General features: G+C 37.2%; 1 protein-coding gene across 1 annotated transcript; it reads left to right on the top strand.

The window, feature by feature from the left end:
• The first annotated feature begins 1638 nt into the window (after nucleotides 1-1638).
• Nucleotides 1639-6149, top strand: LOC131973464 (E3 ubiquitin-protein ligase TRIM39-like). The gene is made up of 3 exons (XM_059335468.1): nucleotides 1639-1666; nucleotides 3884-4131; nucleotides 4162-6149. The coding sequence occupies exons 2-3, from the start codon at nucleotides 3893-3895 to the stop codon at nucleotides 5537-5539; spliced, it is 1617 nt and encodes a 538-aa protein (XP_059191451.1). The 5' UTR covers nucleotides 1639-1666; nucleotides 3884-3892; the 3' UTR covers nucleotides 5540-6149.
• Nucleotides 6150-21363: the final 15214 nt, after the last annotated feature.

Below are 21363 nucleotides of genomic sequence, written 5' to 3'. Positions count from 1 at the left end.
ACACCCATTATAATCTCAGAATTTCTCCAAAAATGATCAAGGTCATTGAACAGGGATTGATAAAAAACTATATGACCTATCGAAACGTGGATTGAGACACCAATACACAAGACTTCTGTCTACTGTTTAAAGTTTAAATGGAGTCTCTAGGTGAAATTATGCTGGAGAAGTAGAGTTTAAAAATCTCCAATTATTGTTCTTTTTCGCTCATTTTTTGTAATAAAGCTGTAAAATAATTGTATGACTAAAATAAGGACATTTCCCTCTGAAAAATAGTAAAGAATAGAAGTATAAAGTGGCATGAAAAGATAAATACTCAAGTAAAGTATAAGTACCTCAGAAACTTTAGTCATTCACATGTTCACACCAGTGTTTTGGAATTTTTTTTTTTTCAAGAAATACAATTTCATTAAGATTAATTTAGCCCACAAACATAACAAAACAAATTAATAACAGAGGTGATGGTTTGCACAATTCTCCACGACTTGGACGTGAGAATAAAGTCAGTCTGAAGTGCTGATTAAGTTTGAAAAACAACAAATGTCTGAACAAAAAAGTGCTGAAGACCCCATTTTATTCAACAGTATATTAAATGTATAACCACACTAGTGCCCACACATGACACTAGTGGAGTGAAACTAAACATGTTCACTTAAGAAGCCAACTTGCAAGGATTTTATTTGTGGACTCACAAGCAGAACACAAGGCTGGAAGAACTTTTTTCTTTAATATACAATATGTACAAAAAGAAGTGTGTCGAAGTTCTTCCACGAGGCAAAAACAGGGAGAGCATTGGGGAGTGATCTCAGGAAACTGCAGACACAGGAACGGCAACTGAAACATGAAAAAACATGGAGAAACAGGGAAGCAAAAAGCGAGGAGCAAAAACAAGCATGGGAAAATCAGGTGTGGAGGATCAGGTGAGTCTGCAGCAGGAGCAGGAAAACTGGAGGCCACTCCCACTGATCACGCCCCTGTGGAAAGTAGGTCAAGGGGAGGGGACTCAGAGGTAAATATTATACTTTTAACTCCAATACATTTGTCTGACAGCTGTGGTGATTTTACAGATTAAAGCTGCTTTTTTAAGCTGTAAAATTAGTTGTCACACAATTTATAGAATATGATGCATTGCTGTAGATTAAACTACCCAACAGTTTATAAAGCAGTAAAAATTTGCAAAACTTTACATCTACAGCAGTAAAATGCAACATACACATTAATGCAGCAGTAATATTAATCCAAAAACAAAATATATAATAATAAAACACTGAGAAAGAATGTTTTACTGCACAGTGAGTATTTATACTTTCCATACTTTCAGTGCATTTTGTTGGTATTACTAACTTTGACTTCAGTCAGATTTGAATACAGGACTTTTATACTTTCAGTGGATTATTTTCACAGTGTGGTTTTAGTGCTTTTACTTCAGTAAAGGATCTGACTTGTTCCTCCACCACTCCTTCTTGGTGCCGGGCCACTGGGAGGTGGAGCCACAGTGAAAGAGGAGAGCTGAAGCTACGTCACACTCCTGAAATGAAACTTAAAGTTAGTGAGCGACAGCAGAGCTGCAGTCGAGACAAGTCTCTCTGTTTCTCTCCAAAGAAACTTTCAACTGAATCCAGCAGGTTTTTCTCAACAACAGCATCAGAATCTGTGTCAAACACTGGTGAGTACACTTTCCTAGAGAGACTAAATTCAATCACTGAAGATTTAGTCAAAGTTTAGTTTAAACCAGAATCTGTTACACCTGTTTTAATCTGTAAAGCATATTTCCACCTATAACCCAATGCCTTATTTGAGATAAATAATGTTTAGTGTTTCCAGAAGTACAAAACAGAGGTAATAACCAAACCACAGTGACCAAACTCCAGACAGGATACAGCCACACCTAGCATTAGCTAAAGCTAGTTTCCTGTATGTTTCCTGTATATTTTTGCATTATAATTATTATTATATTATTATAAGTTATCTGAATAATGTAGTAAAATAATAAAAAAGTACAATATGTCTTAATAAATGCTCAGTGGAAAAGAGGTACAACCTTAAATATTAGTACTTAAGCAATATAATTTAAAAACTTAAGTTATATATAACTTTTCTTCAAGTATTGTGTGTCCTTTGATTTTCCTATTATACATCCTCATTGTTTCCCAGACATGTATCTAAGTTAATGTTTGCTAATATAAATAAATTACATTAGACTCATCTGAATGTTCTAGGTCTCTAGTTTGTGGTTGTAAAGTTTCATGAGGCTGTGATTATCTAGAGGTCACAGCAGCTCATTTTATACAGTGAGGTCGAGAATCAAGACATGCTCTCACTGCAATAAACTGGCTACGACTGATGACTAACATCATCCCACTTGATGAAAACTAGACTCATTGAATCCACAAGAGTCTCAGCTTCCACTGATACCCAGTTTATGTAATTCAAAGCCTGTTTAGGGACCTCAGTATTATGGGTGTGCCATATCGTATCGTTCACGATTATACCAGTATTTTTTTTTTATGGGTAAAAAAAATGCATATCATGATATTGGCAACATTCCTACTTCTTGACGTAGTGGTGTATGGATTTCCCATTAATTTCCTAGACTGTGGCGGCCCGATATATATATATATATATATTTTTTTTTTTCTTTTTTGTATTTGTATTACCAATTTACACTACATTTAGATTTATGATTGATTTTTATTTTGTTGTACGATTTTTATTTATTTATACAGACTAAAAAATATTTTTCTATATATTTTTCAGTATTTTTTAATATCGTCAAGTATATCGTTATCGCAAAAATACTCGTGATAATCTTTTAGGGCCATATCGCCCACCCCTACTCAGTATGCACAAATATTCGAATACAGTAGGCAGACATAGCACATTTGTACTACATGAGAAAAAATTAGGGCCGGGACTCTATTAAAAAAAATAATCTAATTAATTAGAGGCTTTGTAATTAATGAATCGAAATTAATCGCATTTTAATTGCGTATAAATATTTGACCTGAGAACAGTGAGAAGTAATTTTTTTCACATGGATTTTTAGTATACCATTGAATAATGACTGAATACGTAAGCTTAAGCAACAAAAATATTGTTTATTTTTGTTCAAGTCCAACAGACCAGTGCAATTTTTGCCATTAAGTGTAGCAATAGCATATTTAGAAATATAGTACATTTCATGAATTCAGGTAGCCTATAGGTAGGTAGACCTTCTGTAAACTATAATACTTTGGTTTTTTAAGTAAAACACAATCCACACTAGCTAACACACTAGCCGCTAACTGCTATATGTTTTGCATTGAGGTGATACTTGAGGCTCGATGTGCTGCGGTGATATGTGAATTCCTTGTTGCATAGCAACACAACCATGCTCTTATCGAGGCTTCCATCCGTTGTTTTTTTGTAACAAAATGTCCCATCATCCACGGGGCCAACCAAAGCGTCTCATCAGCTTCTTCGTTCATGTTCACTGTGGTTTGTTGTTGTCTGAACTCATCAACGCTAGTTGGTGCTCCAGTATAATCGGTCCGCCTGAAACTCATCCAGTGAGAAACGTTCTGCGGTGCAAAAATAAGTGTGATTAAGGTGTGTCAATTTTTTTAACACGTTAATTTTCGTGTAATTAATTAATCTTAATTAACGCGTTAAAGTCCCGGCCCTAGAAAAAATATAAGTGTTTGCCTTAAAATGCATGTTATCAGCATAAAGTATCCATGTATGTAAAAAGGAGGTCACGTGACTGATTTGAAAATCACCATGCCACATAAAACATTAGCCTAACTTTGCAGCATTACTTCCAAAAACTTCCCATCGCTATGTCCTGACATTCCCATCGGCAAGCTGTCAGAACATATAATCAAGTTCTGTTTTTTGTCCTCAGTTTGTAGATATGTCTGCTGCTGCCAGCTGTCTGCTGACTGAAGATCAGTGTCTGTGCTCCATCTGTCTGGATGTGTTCACCGATCCAGTCACCATACCATGTGGACACAACTTCTGCAAAACCTGCATCACTAAACACTGGGATGTTAATGTCCCATATCATTGTCCCAACTGTAAAAAGGTTTTCTACACAAGACCTGAGCTGCAGGTGAACACTTTCATCTCTGAGGTGGCTGCTCAGTTCAGACAGTCAGCTCAACAGAAGGTCAGCAGCAGCAGCTCAGAGCAACACGTTTCTAAACCAGGAGAAGTTCCCTGTGAGATCTGCACTGGAACCAAACTGAAGGCCCTGAAGTCCTGCCTGGTGTGTCTGGAGTCCTACTGTGAGACTCACCTGCAGCCTCATCTGACAAAGTCAGGCCTGAAAAGACATCAGCTGATCGACCCTGTGGAGGACCTGGAAGGCAGGATGTGTCCGAAGCACGATAAACTGCTGGAGCTGTTCTGTAAGACCGACCAGATGTGTATCTGCATGCTCTGCACAATTTCAGACCACAAGACTCATGATGTTGTTCCTCTTAAAGAAGAATATGAAGGAAAGAAGGCCGAGCTGGGGGAGACATATGCGGAAATCCAGGAGATGATCCAGAAGAGACGACTGAAGATTGAGGAGATCAAACACTCAGTGGAGCTCAGTAAGGAAGATGCAGACAGAGAGACAGCAGAAGGTGTTCAGGTCTTCACCGTTCTGAAGGAGTCTGTTGAGAGAAGCCAGGCCGAGCTCATCGACACGATCAAAGAGAAGCAGAGAAAGACAGAGAAACAGGCTGAAGGCTTCATCAAAGAGCTGGAACAGGAAATCTCTGAGCTGAAGAAGAGAAGCACTGAGGTGGAGCAGCTCTCACAGTCTAAAGACCACCTCCACCTCCTCCAAAGCTGCACCTCCCTGAACGCTGCTCCACCCACCAGAGACTGGACAAAAGTCAGCATCCGTCCACTTTCATATGACGGGACTGTGGTGAGAGCTGTGAGTCAGCTGGAGGAAACACTCAGTAAACAGATGAATAAGCTGTTTGAGGCTGAGCTGAAGAGGGTCCAGCAGTCTGCAGTGGATCTGACACTCGATCCTGATACAGCACATCCCCAACTCATCCTGTCTGATGATGGGAAACAAGTTAACGATAGTGAAGTGAAGAAGAATGTCCCAGACAACCCAGAGAGATTTGATTGTTGTGTCTCTGTCTTAGCAAAGCAGAGTTTCTCTTCAGGAAGATTTTACTACGAGGTTCAGGTTAAAGGGAAGACTGACTGGACTTTAGGAGTGGCCAGAGAGTCGATCAACAGGAAGGGAAGCATCACACTGTCACCTCAGAATGGTTACTGGATGATATTGTTGAGGAATGAAAATAAGTACAAAGCTTGTGCTGGCCCTTCAGTCCGTCTCTCTCTGAAGTTTCGGCCTGAGAAGGTGGGGGTGTTTGTGGATTATGAGGAGGGTCTGGTCTCCTTTTATGACATTGATGCTGCAGCTCTTATCTACACCTTTACTGGCTGCTGCTTCACTGAAAAACTCTACCCATACTTCTGTCCAATGCTCAAAAATGCTGGTAAAAACTCTGCCCCTCTGATCATCTCTCCTGTCAATCACACTGAGTAGAACAGCTATTTGATTTTGAACAGAAACATTCACTTTGATTTAATATAATGTATATTACTGGTGATACATTGTCTGTAAATATATTTCTTTGATCTGTCAAATTACAATAGCAACACAGATATGATGACACTGATTGATATTTTCAAATGTTGTCCAATTAATTAATGATTGCATAATATTCCATAAAGATCATTGAATCAACAAAAACAGTTAAACCACAAAAAACAAGCACTCACACAATCCTTAAATGTCTGGATGCTAAATTCAAAACTTTTTATTGTCTGCATTGTATATAAATAACATGTGTTTCATACTGTCACTCATCACTGGGGAAAACAACTTTAATTTGTTAAGAGCTTTTAAAAATAAGGTATTTTTCATTACCGTTATGTTGTTTCATTATTTAGTTTGTTTCTTAGATGTATTGATTTATCTGATTTGTTTAACATTATTAATAACTATTGATTAACAGCAGTAGCCCAAAATGTCAGACTTTCACTAGTTTTATAGTTTTGTTTGTTTGCAGGTTATCAATTTAACAGACTCTTTGAAACTACAACTATTTTTATGAAAAACCAACTGCTGTGGACTTTTAATATCCTCAATAAATACAATAAAAATAAATAAGAGCTTAAGTTTCCAGTGCGTCCTCTGTCCACTAAACCCTTTGAGTTTAAGCAGAAAATAAATAAACAAATCACTGTTTTCGGGGTAAATTAAGCATTAATTATTAATTCATAATGATCCAAAAAGTATTTATATTTGATCAACAATATCTGTTCAAGAAAAACATTCAGCTTTAGTGGTTTTACACACCAGTGAGGGAGTCATCCAGTTTAAGAACAAAGTTTCAGAACAGTCATGTAAAATGTGGTTAAGATTCCTTAATTAGTCCCACAATGGGGAAATTCAACCTCTGCATTTAACCCTTCAAAGCTATAGATGATGCCAAATAGTCAATGTTCTTATTGTCAGCCAACTTAAAGCAAATCTGGTATGCGGACACACTGACCCAATTCCAGTCTGGCCCCAACACCTTCAGTTCTTAAAACTTTAAAGTTTTAAATTAAATAATAAATACAAAATAAACTTAACACTTTAAGGTGCAACCAGTGCCAAACCTAAAGTGCATGGAGTCCATGAACTACTACAAAGTGCTCTCAGGTCTGATGTCCATAATCTCCCATGGAAGGTGCTGTGCTTTGTCCACACTATTAAATGTCTCTCAATGTGAATAGGCTGATCACAAAAAGCTTTAGTACAGAGAGTATTCAGTTGGAACACAAAACAGAGCTGCATTGATGTAGACTTTATAACCCACTGCCACTGCTCACCAACTTGTTTGGAATGACATTTAACGTATCGGAGCCTCCACGTAAACACACAAAGCAGAATAAGACCCCGTTTACACAAAGGGAAAACGCAGATATTTCCATGGGGTTTGGCCTCTCATTTACACGAAAACCCAGTTTTTATCACAGAAAACGATTATTTCTAAAAACTCAGGGCAAAGTGGAGAATTTGGAAAACTCCGGTTATGTGTTGTCGTGTCAACTGGGAGAAAAAAACGGGGTTTTAGGTTCTCATGCTCATTCTGTGTGCGTCCACACGAACAAACCTCGCACCATATTAGTTGTTTTGAAAGGAACAGGAAGTCGCTTGTGTTATTCATTGTTATTGATTCTGGGGATTCTGATTGGTTTGCATGGCTTTATAGTTCTCCCTACACTGCCGCCCATATAATAGGTTTGGCATAGTTATAATGGCGCTCGATGGCGTATTTATGCAGGTTGATGTTAATTTTTAGAAATAATCGTTTTCCGTGATAAAAACGGGGTTTTCGGGTGGAAATATCTGCGTTTTGGTGTGCACTTATGGAGTGCACTTATATAGCGCTTTTATCCAAAGCGCTTTACACTACGCTCATTCACCCGTTCACATACACATTCAAACTGGTGGTCGAGGCTACCAGGACACACTGGTGCCACCTGCAACCATTAGAATTCATTCACACACCGATGAACGCAGCATCAGGAGCAATTTATCTTGCTCAAGGATATTTCGACATGTAGGCTGCCATGGTCAGGGATCGAACCACCAACCTTACGGTTAGTGGACGAACGCTCGAGCCACAGCCGCACCTCGTGTTTTCCCTTCGTGTAAACGGGGGCCTCTATCTGGCCATCTTAACACTGACCAAGCTCCATCTTGTTTAACCTTACCTCCTCAGCGTCTCATTTCTGTACGGTGGCCGACAAGGGTCAAACGGACGGCAACGGCCCAATACGTCTCAGTTTGAGAAAACAGCTTCAAGTACAGAAACGATGCAAAATCACAAACTCAAACACAAGTCTAAACGAGGTACAAAACGAGGAACGTGGTGCAAATTAAAAAACGTGCTGCAAAAAACAAAGACAAATGCATCATCATCATCAAACGCGCTGCAAATGGAGAAACGATCTGCAAACCGAGAAACGATCTGCAAACGAAAAACCGTACAAAGCTCAGAGCCGGACAATAACTGGAAAATAAGACCAGTTAACTCCGACCGGGACAAAAGGTTTTGTTGAGCCGGAACATGAACACAGAGCCTGGTTGAGCCTCCTCCGATCTACTGTTCATGTAATAACTGCGCCAGCCTGTGGCTAAACATCAGCACTGAAGCGATAACTTCACAAGTTCTCATTTTCAATTAATATTAACAGTAACACTATTATTATGATTTGAAGCCGTGTCAATTTTGACTGTGCGTGATGGGGACCTCTGCTTGTGACTTTATAGATGCTCTTTATTTAGGCAGGGAACGTAATTCAAGTGGAAGTTTATTTTAATCAAGTGAAACTATAAGAGCTGGTTCTTTGGGAGAACGTGATACATAATTAGGCTATTATTATTTTAGTGTGCGAATGCACATTGTGCTAGTGACAACGCGTTGCCATGGTGATGAGATAAACAACTTAAAAGTACTTCAGAAGCGTTCAGCAGCACCGGCAGAGGTCCCCATCACGCGCAGTCAACCTACTGTGCGTGATGGGGACCTCTGCTTGTGTCTGCTTGTTATTGATTATAATCATAGCCATGGAAGCTATCGCTATGAAAGAGTTTGTTTACTTAACTTTTTTTTCAATATAAATGAAGTAGGACATCAAAAGATTCTCTTTGATTAGATAGGCTATAGCACACTCAGAACATTGTCATATCATTTAATTACAGCAGTAGGCGGCGGGTGAGCCTGACGTTTGGGAAGGCTATCTGAATACATATTATACAGAGCAACGGGTCGCCGGTGCTGCTGAACGCTTCTGAAGTACTTTTACGTTGTTTATCTCATCACCATGGCAACGCGTTGTCACTAGCACAATGTGCATTCGAACACTAAAACAATAATAGCCTAATTATGTATCACGTTCTCCCAAAGAACTATAAGAGCTGCTTATAGTTTCACTTGATTAAAATAAACTTCCACTTGAATTACGTTCCCTGCCTAAATAAAGAGCATCTATAAAGTCACAAGCAGAGGTCCCCATCACGCACAGTCAAAATTGACACGGCTTCAAATCATAATAATAGTGTTACTGTTAATATTAATTGAAAATGAGAACTTGTGAAGTTATCGCTTCAGTTCTGATGTTTAGCCACAGGCTGGCGCAGTTATTACATGAACAGTAGATCGGAGGAGGCTCAACCAGGCTCTGTGTTCATGTTCCGGCTCAACAAAACCTTTTGTCCCGGTCGGAGTTAACTGGTCTTATTTTCCAGTTATTGTCCGGCTCTTAGCTTTGTACGGTTTTTCGTTTGCAGATCGTTTCTCGGTTTGCAGATCGTTTCTCCATTTGCAGCGCGTTTGATGATGATGATGATGCATTTGTCTTTGTTTTTTGCAGCACGTTTTTTAATTTGCACCACGTTCCTCGTTTTGTACCTCGTTTAGACTTGTGTTTGAGTTTGTGATTTTGCATCGTTTCTGTACTTGAAGCTGTTTTCTCAAACTGAGACGTATTGGGCCGTTGCCGTCCGTTTGACCCTTGTCGGCCACCGTATTTCTGCCTTTGAGGCCACATCACACTCACCACAAACTGCACAAATTCTGTGTTTTAATGCTAAAAATCACGCTGAATGAGTAGCAAACCTTAGCAAGTGGTGCAATGGAAAATTCCCTAACATTTTCACAATGTAAAAGTAAGATAACTCATACACTGTGTGCATCTGATATGTCTGCAAACACCCTTAAATAACAGCTTACAGAGTGTGTAGGTGTGATAATGGGCCCGTCATACATGGTTACCATGCTGTGGTGGGGAGTTGTTTGTTTTGCAGCTATTTAATTGGCACCAACAAGGTCTATCATTACATGTAGATCAATGTGTTGGATGCCAACAGAGCTGACGGCAACTTACAGCAAATTTCCACCTTGGAACCTGATATTTGAAACACTTAAAACACTCACTGTCAGGAAAAAACTCAGGCAGGCAGTCTGGAGATAAGTACTCTGGTCTTAGTTTCCTCCTCTCGCACCTAATTGCCTTTTCTTAATAATCACCTCACTGTGCCAGTGACAAAAGTGTGCAGTGTTGAAAACACATTTACAGTTTGTGACCAATAAACCTTCAGGATCCTTCCAGCTGCAGTCTGTGTGCAAAGCAGTTGAACGTTACAATTGTTCTTCAGTTTATGAATAGAAAGAAGGCGCTGGAGCGTGGTGTGGAAATAGATCAATACAACCGAGTGGAATTGTCCTTCCTGACAATACACCAGTGAACGATGATGTTACACTGAACGTTTCAGGTTTGCTGCAGCAATAACAGAGTTACATGCAAAGGATTTAGATTTGTCTTTGCAGAGCGATAAAATCGTTTCTCTCTGTTTTAGCTGCAGACATTAAAAAAGAATCCAATGAGAGCATCACAGAGGGAATCCATTTTCATCCACATCAGGGTTTTTTAAAGCCTTAGGGCTGTAATTGTCAATTTCAAAATGGTATATTGAGGTAAATATACTGCATGTAAGAGCTAAATCAACCTGATTTGCTGGGCTGAATTAACGGATGCTGGGCTTACACCAAAAGATGTCCCCAGTCCCAGACTAAAAACTGAAAGTCTTTAGTAAATCTAGGAGTTTTACAGGAGTCACGGCGCTCCCGTCATCTCCATCGTTAAGTTTAAGGTAGTAATCTGCACTGTTTCATGTCAGTCTTTTCCTAGTCTTGGTTTGTGATCATATCATATTATATTAAGATATTATCTTAAGTCTCAGTGACGTAACACAATCACCAACCAATAGATGAGCAGGGGAAAGGTCCCCGGTTCAGACCAGCCAGTTAAACCAGTAAAACCACTTCCACAGGAAAAAGGAACATCACAATAATGTTAGTAAGCTCAATAAAAATACATTGATGGAATATATTTAGATGTTTCTTAGTAAAGAGAACAGTAAGGAGACCCAGTTAAAATGCATAAATAAATGTATACATAAATAAGTAATAAATAATCGATGATTAATGTTTGATTAACTAAATGAAAGTTGATAGAGCTGAGAAATATAATCATTCAATTAAACAAATTATAATTAAATAGGACATAAATGTATATCATGAATTCATTTTTAAATTTTCCTCTCCTTTATTCTTCCTTATATCTATTTTTACTGTAAAATAGTCAACTTTTCATGTCCGAAAAACAGAACCCCCTTTTCAGCTTTGTGAGGGAGCATTTTGTGGCGTCTTCTCTTTTTTTAAATTATTTTTTTAAATTATTTTTTTCAACACAAACCACTGCACACACGAGAGCAGCTGTACCCCAAAGCTGCGTCTCCTCCGTTTTGGAAGGTTTTACTAAGAGCATGATGGGAAAATTTGCATGGTGGGAAAAAAAATGGTAAAAGAATCTAGTTGTAGTCTTGTAAATAGTGACCCTGAAAGATTCACAGTCTGTCTAAAATCTCAGTGTGAGACTAAAAACTCTAAACACTTGTCTTTAGATGTGAGCAGGTGTGAGCTGATAGTTTTAGAGGAGTCTTTTCCAAATCTTTTCAAAGTCTTCTGATGTATCGATAGCGAAAGTGAAATTTGTTCAACTTGTTGCAGTTTTTAGCCGTCCCCTGAGCCCCAAAAAAGAAGCTGAAGTAGGGAGAGTGGAAAAAAAGGGCCAGTTCAGTGGCTGTTGTGCTGAAAGCAGCAGGGTGGAAAAGGTCTGGTCTGGTCCGGTGTGGTCTGGTTTGGCACGGCTTGACTTATCTGCTGATCTGAACCGAGGCAAGACGGAAGAAAAAAAAAAGAACCTGCCAACACCTGACACATCGGTTAACGTGGCTCACGGCCTGGCTCTGCTCCAGAGCTGTCACGGCCAATAACGTCCAAGGGTGTTCCCCTCACACACACACACACACACACACACACACACACACGCACTCTTGTACTATCTTGTACTATCTTTGTGAGGGCCCTCATTGTAACAGTGAATTCCCTAGCAAGGTTATAATAGTTTTTAATTTTTCATTAGTTTTATTTTTATTAGTTTTAGTTTTTTGTAATGGGGTATTTGTTGGCTGGGAGATTAAAAGAGGTCACAGTAAATTTTGCCTTTATTCCTTTGTCTTATCCATCTTCATTATGTATGAAAAAAGTTGACAAAAACGAAGGACATTTTCACTATAGTTTTAGTTAGTTTTAGTTAATTTTGTAACCACACAATACAGTTTCAGTTATTTAATTAATAATCTTTCTTTTAAACATAAACCTAATTGTAACCTTTAACCCTTAAAACAAAGTCTGAAATCTCAAAAAAAGCCTTAAAGACGTGAGGACCGGCCGAAATGTCCTCATTTTGCAAAAATGTCCTCACTCTGTTGGTTTAAAAAACGTGATCTGGTCCTCACTTTTGAAACAGCACCCCAAAAAAATCTGTATTTTGCAGAAGGGTGTCAGATTGAAAAAATAAAACAAAAGAAACATGGCCTCATTTTTAGGAATGCCAGCAGATGATGATGATGGCAGGTGATTATGAGAGTTGATCCGATTCTATTTTTTGCTCCAGTGAAGTTATCTTGCACAAGATCACAGCAGCTTAATTATCTGTCCGACAGCACACATAATGTTAAGAGAGAAATATTGTAACAAACTGAGAAATACTTTGTCATGCATGCTGCAAAATGTTGTTTTTGCTGTCTTCATTTGTCACCATAATAAATTGATTTGTAATTAGGGCTGCAGCCAGGATTAAAAAAAATGCTACAACTTCCCACAAACTGCACTAAAAAAGCTTCTAATTTTATTATATATATATATATATATATATATATATATATATATATATATATATATACATACATATATATGCAAGCTACCTACAAATATTGCCCAGAATGCATTGTTTTCTACAGCATAATACCTTTTTAATGGAAAACAGTATGTTACTGTCACAATTTGGCTGTTTTCTCACAGCAATCTGTTACAGTGTAGACAGAAATACAACCAGAAATAAAGACAAATATATTTAGTCTAAACAAGTAGAACTAGCAGGCATCCTCATTTTACCTCTTTTATGTAATATTTTCAACCTGTGTTGACATTTGCAAGACTTAAAAATTCTTCATTGAGCATGATTGTGTTTTAAAAGTTAAAAAAATAACACATCATTTTCAGACTTAAGTTTCTTTTGGGACTAAAATGTTAATCCAGTAAGTCAAAATGAATAAATAATTATCAGGTCATATCGAAGAGGTTGTGCTGAAAAAAATGATACCACGATTGCATGGTAAACGGTTGAAAAGTGGAAAAAATGTTTTAAATTTGTATTAAAAAACTGAGAAAATAGCCCAAAACTCCAAAGGGTTAAAGTTATATTCATTTCACCACTTAACTGTATTTTTTTGTAAACATTATATTATCTTCTACTCTTCTTGGCATTGGGATTGTTTAATTCTTGTTGATTGAAGCTACATTTCAATATCGTTTTTTGTGCTTTTATTTTGAAAGTTACACATTCAAATCAGAGGTCTTCCCTTCAAATTTTAAGTGCACAGTTAAAGCTTTTTATTAGTTTGCACACAGTAACTCTGGAATAACCTGGACCCCGATATAAGAGGCTGCAGGTGGAGCAGCACTGCAGTGATATTTGTGATGACTGCAGTGTTGACAGTCAAAATCTCCGCTCACCTCAAGCTAAGAAGCAATCTCTGCCAACCCATTGGCCCATGACCCTTTCTTCCAAATCTGCTCACCCCTCACAGCTTCTTTCACTGAACTGTGTGTGTATGTGTGTTTCTGGTAGTTTGGCTGCATCTGTCTGTGTGAAACATGAGTGTAAGCGGGTAAATGTACCTCTATATGTGTGTGTTTTCCTGCAGGTATACGTCCTGTTTAATATCTGCTACAACATGTATGTGTGTGTGTTTTGTGTCTGCACTGCAAAAAAGCCAACTTGTATTTTTTGGCCTAAAACAGTGATTTAAGTTGGTAAAACTTGGAAATATAAACTATTGACATTTAGGGCAATAATGTAAGTTAGCACAACAAAGGAAGCCAGTTGTCTGCTCAAAAACAAGTTGGTGAGTTGTTGTTACTTATATCTTTAAGTTGGGGTTCACAACAAGGGACAATAGTTCTGATAACTCTTATTTCTTTGTTGTGAAATGCGGGAAAGCGGTGAAATTCGGTCCTTAGCTAAAGATAGCGGCTAACTGATGCTAGCGGCTAACTGATGCTAGCGGCTAACTGATGCTAGTGGTTACAGCTACAAGAGTAGCCATTAGCGTATCAATGCTAACTCAAAATTGTGGTTGCAACATTAGCTGACATTTCATTGACAGTGTTACAATTGTGTCAATTCAGCACATTGCAGAAGTTAGCAGAAGTAAGGATTAAAAGTTATTACAATGTAAAATGATAAGTTAGTACAACTTAGTCAACAACAGTTGAGTTGACAGAAATCTGAATTCAGAGTTGAGCAAACTCAAAAACAAAACTTAAAATATTTAGTTTAATTGTCCAACTAAAAATTAAATGTTTCATTAAAAGTTTGTTGCCTTGAAAATTTGAGTTCACTCAACTTTTCTTTTTTTGCAGTGTGGATGTTTTTCTGCAGCGTTCTGAGCCAAGATGACTTTGTCTATTTGTCCTCCTTCCCCCTTTTCTCGAGGGCGAGTCTTTTGTCTGAAAACTGGAGAGTGCACTGCACATACTAATGAATGTGTAATAGACACTTTATGGCCACCTGTAATTAATGGATAAAGGACATTTCTGCAATGGAAGATAAATAAACTGCATTCGGGCCGGAGAGAGAAAAACAACTCATTAGCCGCCGGGGCGAAGAAATGTCTCATACTTGTGTTCCTCGATGTGATTGAAATTCTGAATCTATAAACTCGTATATAGGCTGATAAATAATGGAGATACAGTATGTTAAATTAGTGTACATAAATAGAGGTCATGCTAAATATTTATTCAGTTACAACCACATCACTGCTATTAGCAAATGATTCAATAAGCCAAACAAGTTCTGGTGTTTAATTAAAGCTTCTTCTTTTTTTCTCTTCTACAAGGCTGTTTTGTTGTAAATGCATTACACTCTAAGAAATGATTCAAGGAGCCTGTAAATGTGACAGTAATATAAAGGCATGCATACTAAATAAAAATGCTGAATAATATCATGATGAGTATTTGAGTTGATTACATCGAAATTCATTAGTAGAACTCCAACAGGAATCTTTGTGTAAAATATCCATATATAAATTAAGTGTGTGTGTGTGTGTGTGTGTGTGTGTGTGTGTGTGTGTGTGTGTGTGCAATAAGTGTAAAATCAGTCAGTACAACACATTTTCAAATGTTCCATGGATATTTTTTCCTATTGGTTTGTTCCAAGTCACATGACTTTCAAGGTCACGGCGGTCAGAACAAAAAACATGGCGGACAGTTCTCTCATTTTTAGTGAAAAAATCAATATTTTGACTTAGTTTCTGCATAAAAATGGATTTTGATCACATTTCTAGCGAGAAATATATGTTTTATTTTCTAAATATTCACTCAGTGAATGTACATAATCACTTTGTATGTTGGAATAGCCACGGGATATGACTGTCATTAACTTGCATTGTAGCGAAATCCGTGTCAGTTTCACGGATTCCTGTGAGACCATGTTGCTCTTTCAGTTGTCTTTACTTAAAGACTACACAGCCAAAACTCAAACTTTTGCTCCACAAATTCCTCACACTCTCACACAATTTAAAGTGCAGCTGCAGCATTGACACTGATATTCAACATCTGTTTAGCTATTATGGCTAAAGTAATATTTTATTGGCTCTTTGCACAGAACATTTGTGAGCATGCAGTGCTGCTGAGCATCACTCCTCTGTAACCTTCTGCTGAGATTTCAGACTTTCTCCACAGAAAAGAGAGCGAGACAGCCCCGCTCTGTTCTGAGAAACGCTTTATTCTCCGGGATAAACGCCCACAAGTTAACATCTTAACAGCATGTAAAAGGTTGAGAGAGCTTTAGACACAAAATTCCTCAACATGATGCAAAGCTGGCATTTTTTCGTGCAGATGATGAATGTGTGTTGCAGCTGCAGGAACATTAGCCGCGCTGAAGGTTGTTGTTACTAAATCATGTTGCAGCTCAACACAGAACCAATTTAACTGTTTTCAACCCAACATCCAGACAATTAAGCAATTCAAGTATACCACATTTTAGAGTTGTGTTTTATTTAACCTCGTCATCATGTCACTGCCCACTAGAAACTTGTCTTAGTTGTTCAGAACAGGGCTGCTAGGCTAGTTCGAGGTTCCTCGTCTAGAACTAGCATTCTTAAAATGCAATCTAGCCTATTATGGCTCAGTGTTGAAAAGAGGCTGGCCTCATGCATAGCAACATTTCTGAGCAACACATTGAGAACACACAGACCTGAGTTCATGAGAGATAAAATAGTTTTTTGTAATACTGTGCATAAATCAACCTGGTCTCACAGGAATCCGTGAAATAGCCACGGATTCGCTTGACTCAAAATCCGTGGAATAGCCACGGAATCACTCAAATTTCCGTGAAACTGACACGGATTTCGCTACAATGCAAGTTAATGAAAGTCATATCCTGTGGCTATTCCAACATACAAAGTGATTATGTACATTCACTGAGTGAATATTTAGAAAATAAAACATATATTTCTCGCCAGAAATGTGATCAAAATCCATTTTTATGCAGAAACTAAGTCAAAATATAACTGCCCGCCATGTTTTTTGTTCTGTCCGCCATTGTAGCGAAATCCGTGTCAGTTTCATGGGAATTTTAGTGATTCCGTGGCTATTCCACGGATTTTGAGTCAAGCAAATCTGTGGCTATTTCACGGATTCCTGTGAGACCAGGTTCGCATAAACATAATACCAGGAAGGCAGACAAGGGTGATATTGTGCAAGCTCATCCAAGAACTAGTTCTCTGAAAAGAACAGTGCTTTATAGAGCGAGTAAAATATGGAACAAATTACCACTTGATATCCGTCAAGAAAAAACCAAATTTCTTTCAAAAAGAAATTAAAGATGTACTTTGTCAGTGGTTAATGTTAGGTGTTGGGTTTATTTTATTCTATTTTTTGGGGGGGGTTGGGTTTATTTTTTATTTTTTTGCTTTATTTTGTTTGAAAGGACGCTACTTTTTATAGAAGCGATGTTTGCCTGGATTCATGATGTCCAGGATTACAATCAGTGATACTGGTTAAAGCTGTATTGGGTTTTTTTTTGTATTTGTTTTCTGATCAAATGCACTATGTGCTGCACTTTTCTAATGTATTTTGGAATGTATTTTTACTGTTAAAGTTGTTGTAGGACTGTTTAGTATTACTTGTTGGAATGTGGACCCCAGGAAGAACTGCCATGGCATAAGCTAATGGGGATCCTTTAATAAAACATAAAACATAAAACATCTGAAGGATTCTCCTGTTGCGATCTCTCCTCTTTTATCATTTATCCATTAAATATTGTGGAGAGTTTCTCGGGTTACTGCAGCGCGGCGTCCTTGTCTGTTCTCATGTCTGATGCTGTTTGTTCAGTTCTTTTCCAGTGAAGCACTTGGCAAAACAAACAGATCAACAAGTACATTAACAAACCTGAAGTACATTTTGATCAAGGAGAAAAACAGTATAGACCAAACAATATCAGCCTTTAAAAGAGATGGAACATGCACAAAATTATGCCTGTGGGTATAAAATAGTGTTAGTAATTAATTTCATTATTATTATTATTATTATTATTTTGTTATTTAAATGTTAATTTTGAAATTGACTGATATTGAACATACTGTACTGATTTTTAGATATATTTAGATATTAATTTTTAATTTCAAGTTTATTTACTGTACTGATTATTGAGAATTTCTCATTTAAATTAAACATTTGTTTTTGCTATACTCCTTTTTTATATCTATTTCATTTAAATGTATTATTTTTACTGTTCTACTGATTATTAAGATTTTTTTTTTCATTTTAATTAAAAGTTTATTTAATAATTATTTTTAATGTTTATTTACTGTACTAATGTTGTACTGATGTTTATAAAGATACTTTATTTATATTTTATTTATTAATCTTAATTTATATTTTTATATTTTATTTTTCAATTCTAGAATTATTTCACAATGTCATCCAATGTAAGGCATAATCATGTTGAATATTTTTTAATAAAGTTATTTGTTTGTCTGCAGCCTTCTGAGCCGCTCTGCAGAGTCATTTTGGTGCACAATCCTCATAGAAAAGCTCTATTTTCATTCCCAAACTATATTTGCTGCCATATTGGTTATCGGCCTCAGAAATCCCAGCCCGGTACTCTAACTCCAGTAGAAGAGTGACCATAAAAATGTAATGCAAACCAATACAACAGCCCTGTAATAAACAGAGTGAAGCAGAGAGTTTATTTTCCTCTGTGGTTATTATTGTCACTCCCCAGTTATTGTCGTGCAGGAAGTTTGGGAGCGATGACGTCAGAAAATTTGACATAAACTTGACTGTAGAAAGCACTATGTGGCCTTTCTATTGAATAATGATGTCATAGTGAAGCTATTGTCTGCTTTACATTGTGCAGGTGTTCATAAGGAATCCATGCTAAAAAGAAATATTCTCCAAGAGGGAAATTCTACTAGGATGAGTTAATTGATGATGTTGACTGGAAGAAAGCATGGTTACTGCCTTAGAGATTTTGCATCTATAATAACAATAAAGAAATACACTTGAACATTTTACACAAAATCTACCCTTGCAATGCAATGCTATCTACGTTTATGGATATGGATAGTAAATGTGTCTTCTGTGATGTGGAGGAATCTACACTGCAAAAAAAGAAAAGTTGGGTGAACTCAAAATTTCAAGGCAACAAACTTTGATAAAATGTTAAGTTAAATTAAAACTAAATATTTTAAGTTTTGTTTTTGAGTCTGCTCAACTCTCAACTTCTGCAATGTGCTGAATTGGCACGATTGTAGCGCCGCTATGAAATGTCAGCTAATGTTGCGACCACAATTTTGAGTTAGCATTGATATGCTAATGGCTACTCTTGTAGCTGTAACAAGCAGCGGCGCTAGCATCAGTTAGCCGCCAGCATTAGTTAGCCGCTAACATCAGTTAGCCGCTAGCATCAGTTAGCCACTAGCTTTCGCGAATGAATTTCACCTTTTTCCCGCATTTCACAACAAAGAAATAAGAGTTATCAGAACTATTGTCCCTTGTTGTGAACCCCAACTTAAAGATATAAGTAACAACAACTCACAAACTTGTTTTTGAGCAGACAACTGGCTTCCTTTGTTGTGCTAACTTACATTATTGCCCTAAATGTCAATAATTTATATTTCCAAGTTTTACCAACTTAAATCACTGTTTTAGGCCAAAAAATACAATTGGCTTTTGCAGTGTATTGCTCATGCATTTTTTGAATGTAGTATTGTGCAGGATTTCTGGATGGACTTGAGGAATCATTTATCTAACTTTCTTAGTGTCTCATACCTATTCACCAAAAAAGATGTTCTTTGTTATTTTACTCATTGTAACAAATCTGTTGAATTTGTAACCAATTTCTTAATTCTCTCTTGTAAGTTCTTTATACACAAACACAGATTTTTCAAAGCGAAGCCAAAGTTCAAGGTGTTTCTACTTGAATTCAACTATCTTCTTAAGTTTCTCAGAATTGTAAAAGACAAAAAAATGAACTATTTCTTCAATATTATGACCGCCTGATGAATGTATCATCTTAAATTCTAATAATATATGATTTTTTTAATCATTATCAGTGAATGCACAAACCTTATGTACGTCGTACTCTCTGCTTGACCAATATATGTACTTCTTTTCTTTTTTTAAATTATTCTTTATTTTATTTTTTACTACTATTTCTCCTGATTAGTTCTTTGTTTCGTGATATTTGTTTCTTGTAATCCCTTTTTGTCTGAGCTCATGATTGTAATGTTCCTTAATTGTCAATAAAGACAAAAAAAAAACATTGTGCAGGTGTTTATATTTAACCTCTTTGCTTGGCAGTGAGTGTGTGGGCCTTTTTTTTAATCCTCTGGTCCTTTTTGTGAACGCTAACATCTGCACCTCTGGATGCACATGCAGGCATTGGAATTTAATTCTGCCAAAAACAAATTCTATTAACATTCCCCGCTTTGCTCTTTTGTCTCTCTCGGCCTGCGCGCTATCTCTAAAAGATTAAGAGGAAAGAGGTAAAAACAAAAGCACTCTTACACAGCTTCAACTGTAGGCGACACAACATCCCCGGGTCGTTGTAGAGCTGCAGGCCACGCAGATAAACCAGGTCCTCTGCTGCTCCACACCACAGTGCTGAGCACCTCCTTCTTGCAAAGTGAATGCAATAAGACTATAATTCATCTACCTCTGCCAGAATCAATATTACTGAAATGCACTAAATCTACGCACGACACATTGCTATGTTATTATTATTATTATTATTATTATTATTATTGTTATTATTATTATATATACTGTTGCTGCCATTACTGTTATTACTATATACTGTAATATACTACTATTATTATTATTTTACCTGCCTTATTATTATTATTATTACTATTATTATCTCTCTCTCTCTCTCTCAAAATTACAAATACAAAAAATGGGAAATAATTTTAAAAAATGCGGGAAAAAAAGAGAAATAATTACAGTAAATGCAAATAAAAAAGTCTTGTAATCTATCTGTCCATCCATCCATCCATCCAGTAAATAATTACAAAAAATGAGAAATACAAAACATGAGAAATAATTGCAAAAAAGAGAATTAATGAAAAAACTACAAATAATTACAAATACAAAAAAAGGAAATAATTTCAAAAAATGCAAAAAAAGAGAAATAATTACAGTAAATGCAAAAAAAAGAGAAATAATAACAGTAAATGCAAATAAAAAAGTCATGTTATCTATCTATCTATCTATCTATCCATCCATCCATCCATCCATCCATCCATCCATCCATCCATCCATCCATCCATCCACAGTGCAGATGGGCAGCTGTAACCCCGGAGCAGAAATTGTTTCAAGCTCAGTTAGCAGTTCACTGAATGAGCAACATATAACGGGTTCGAACGGGAGGAGGGGAGGTGGTGGTGGTGTTGGGGGAGTTTGGGGGTCGGCAGTTGGTGCGGTGAAGATGCGTGCCTGTAGAAACAGAAGCTCAGGGGGTTGGAGGGCTGGTGTCAGATGCAAAGACATACGCCGACATGAAGGGTGCTGAAAGCGGGGCGGCTTGTCAGCACGTTTGATCCTTGGCAGGGCTGCGTCAGATCAGAGGGGGGGGGGGGGGGGGGGGTCTCCTGACTGGCAGCTGATAAGAAGGAAGTGA

This window comes from Centropristis striata, chromosome 6 (genome assembly GCF_030273125.1).
Source record: "Centropristis striata isolate RG_2023a ecotype Rhode Island chromosome 6, C.striata_1.0, whole genome shotgun sequence".
Classification (NCBI taxonomy): domain Eukaryota; kingdom Metazoa; phylum Chordata; class Actinopteri; order Perciformes; family Serranidae; genus Centropristis; species Centropristis striata.
This window is presented reverse-complemented; position numbering and strand designations above follow the sequence as displayed.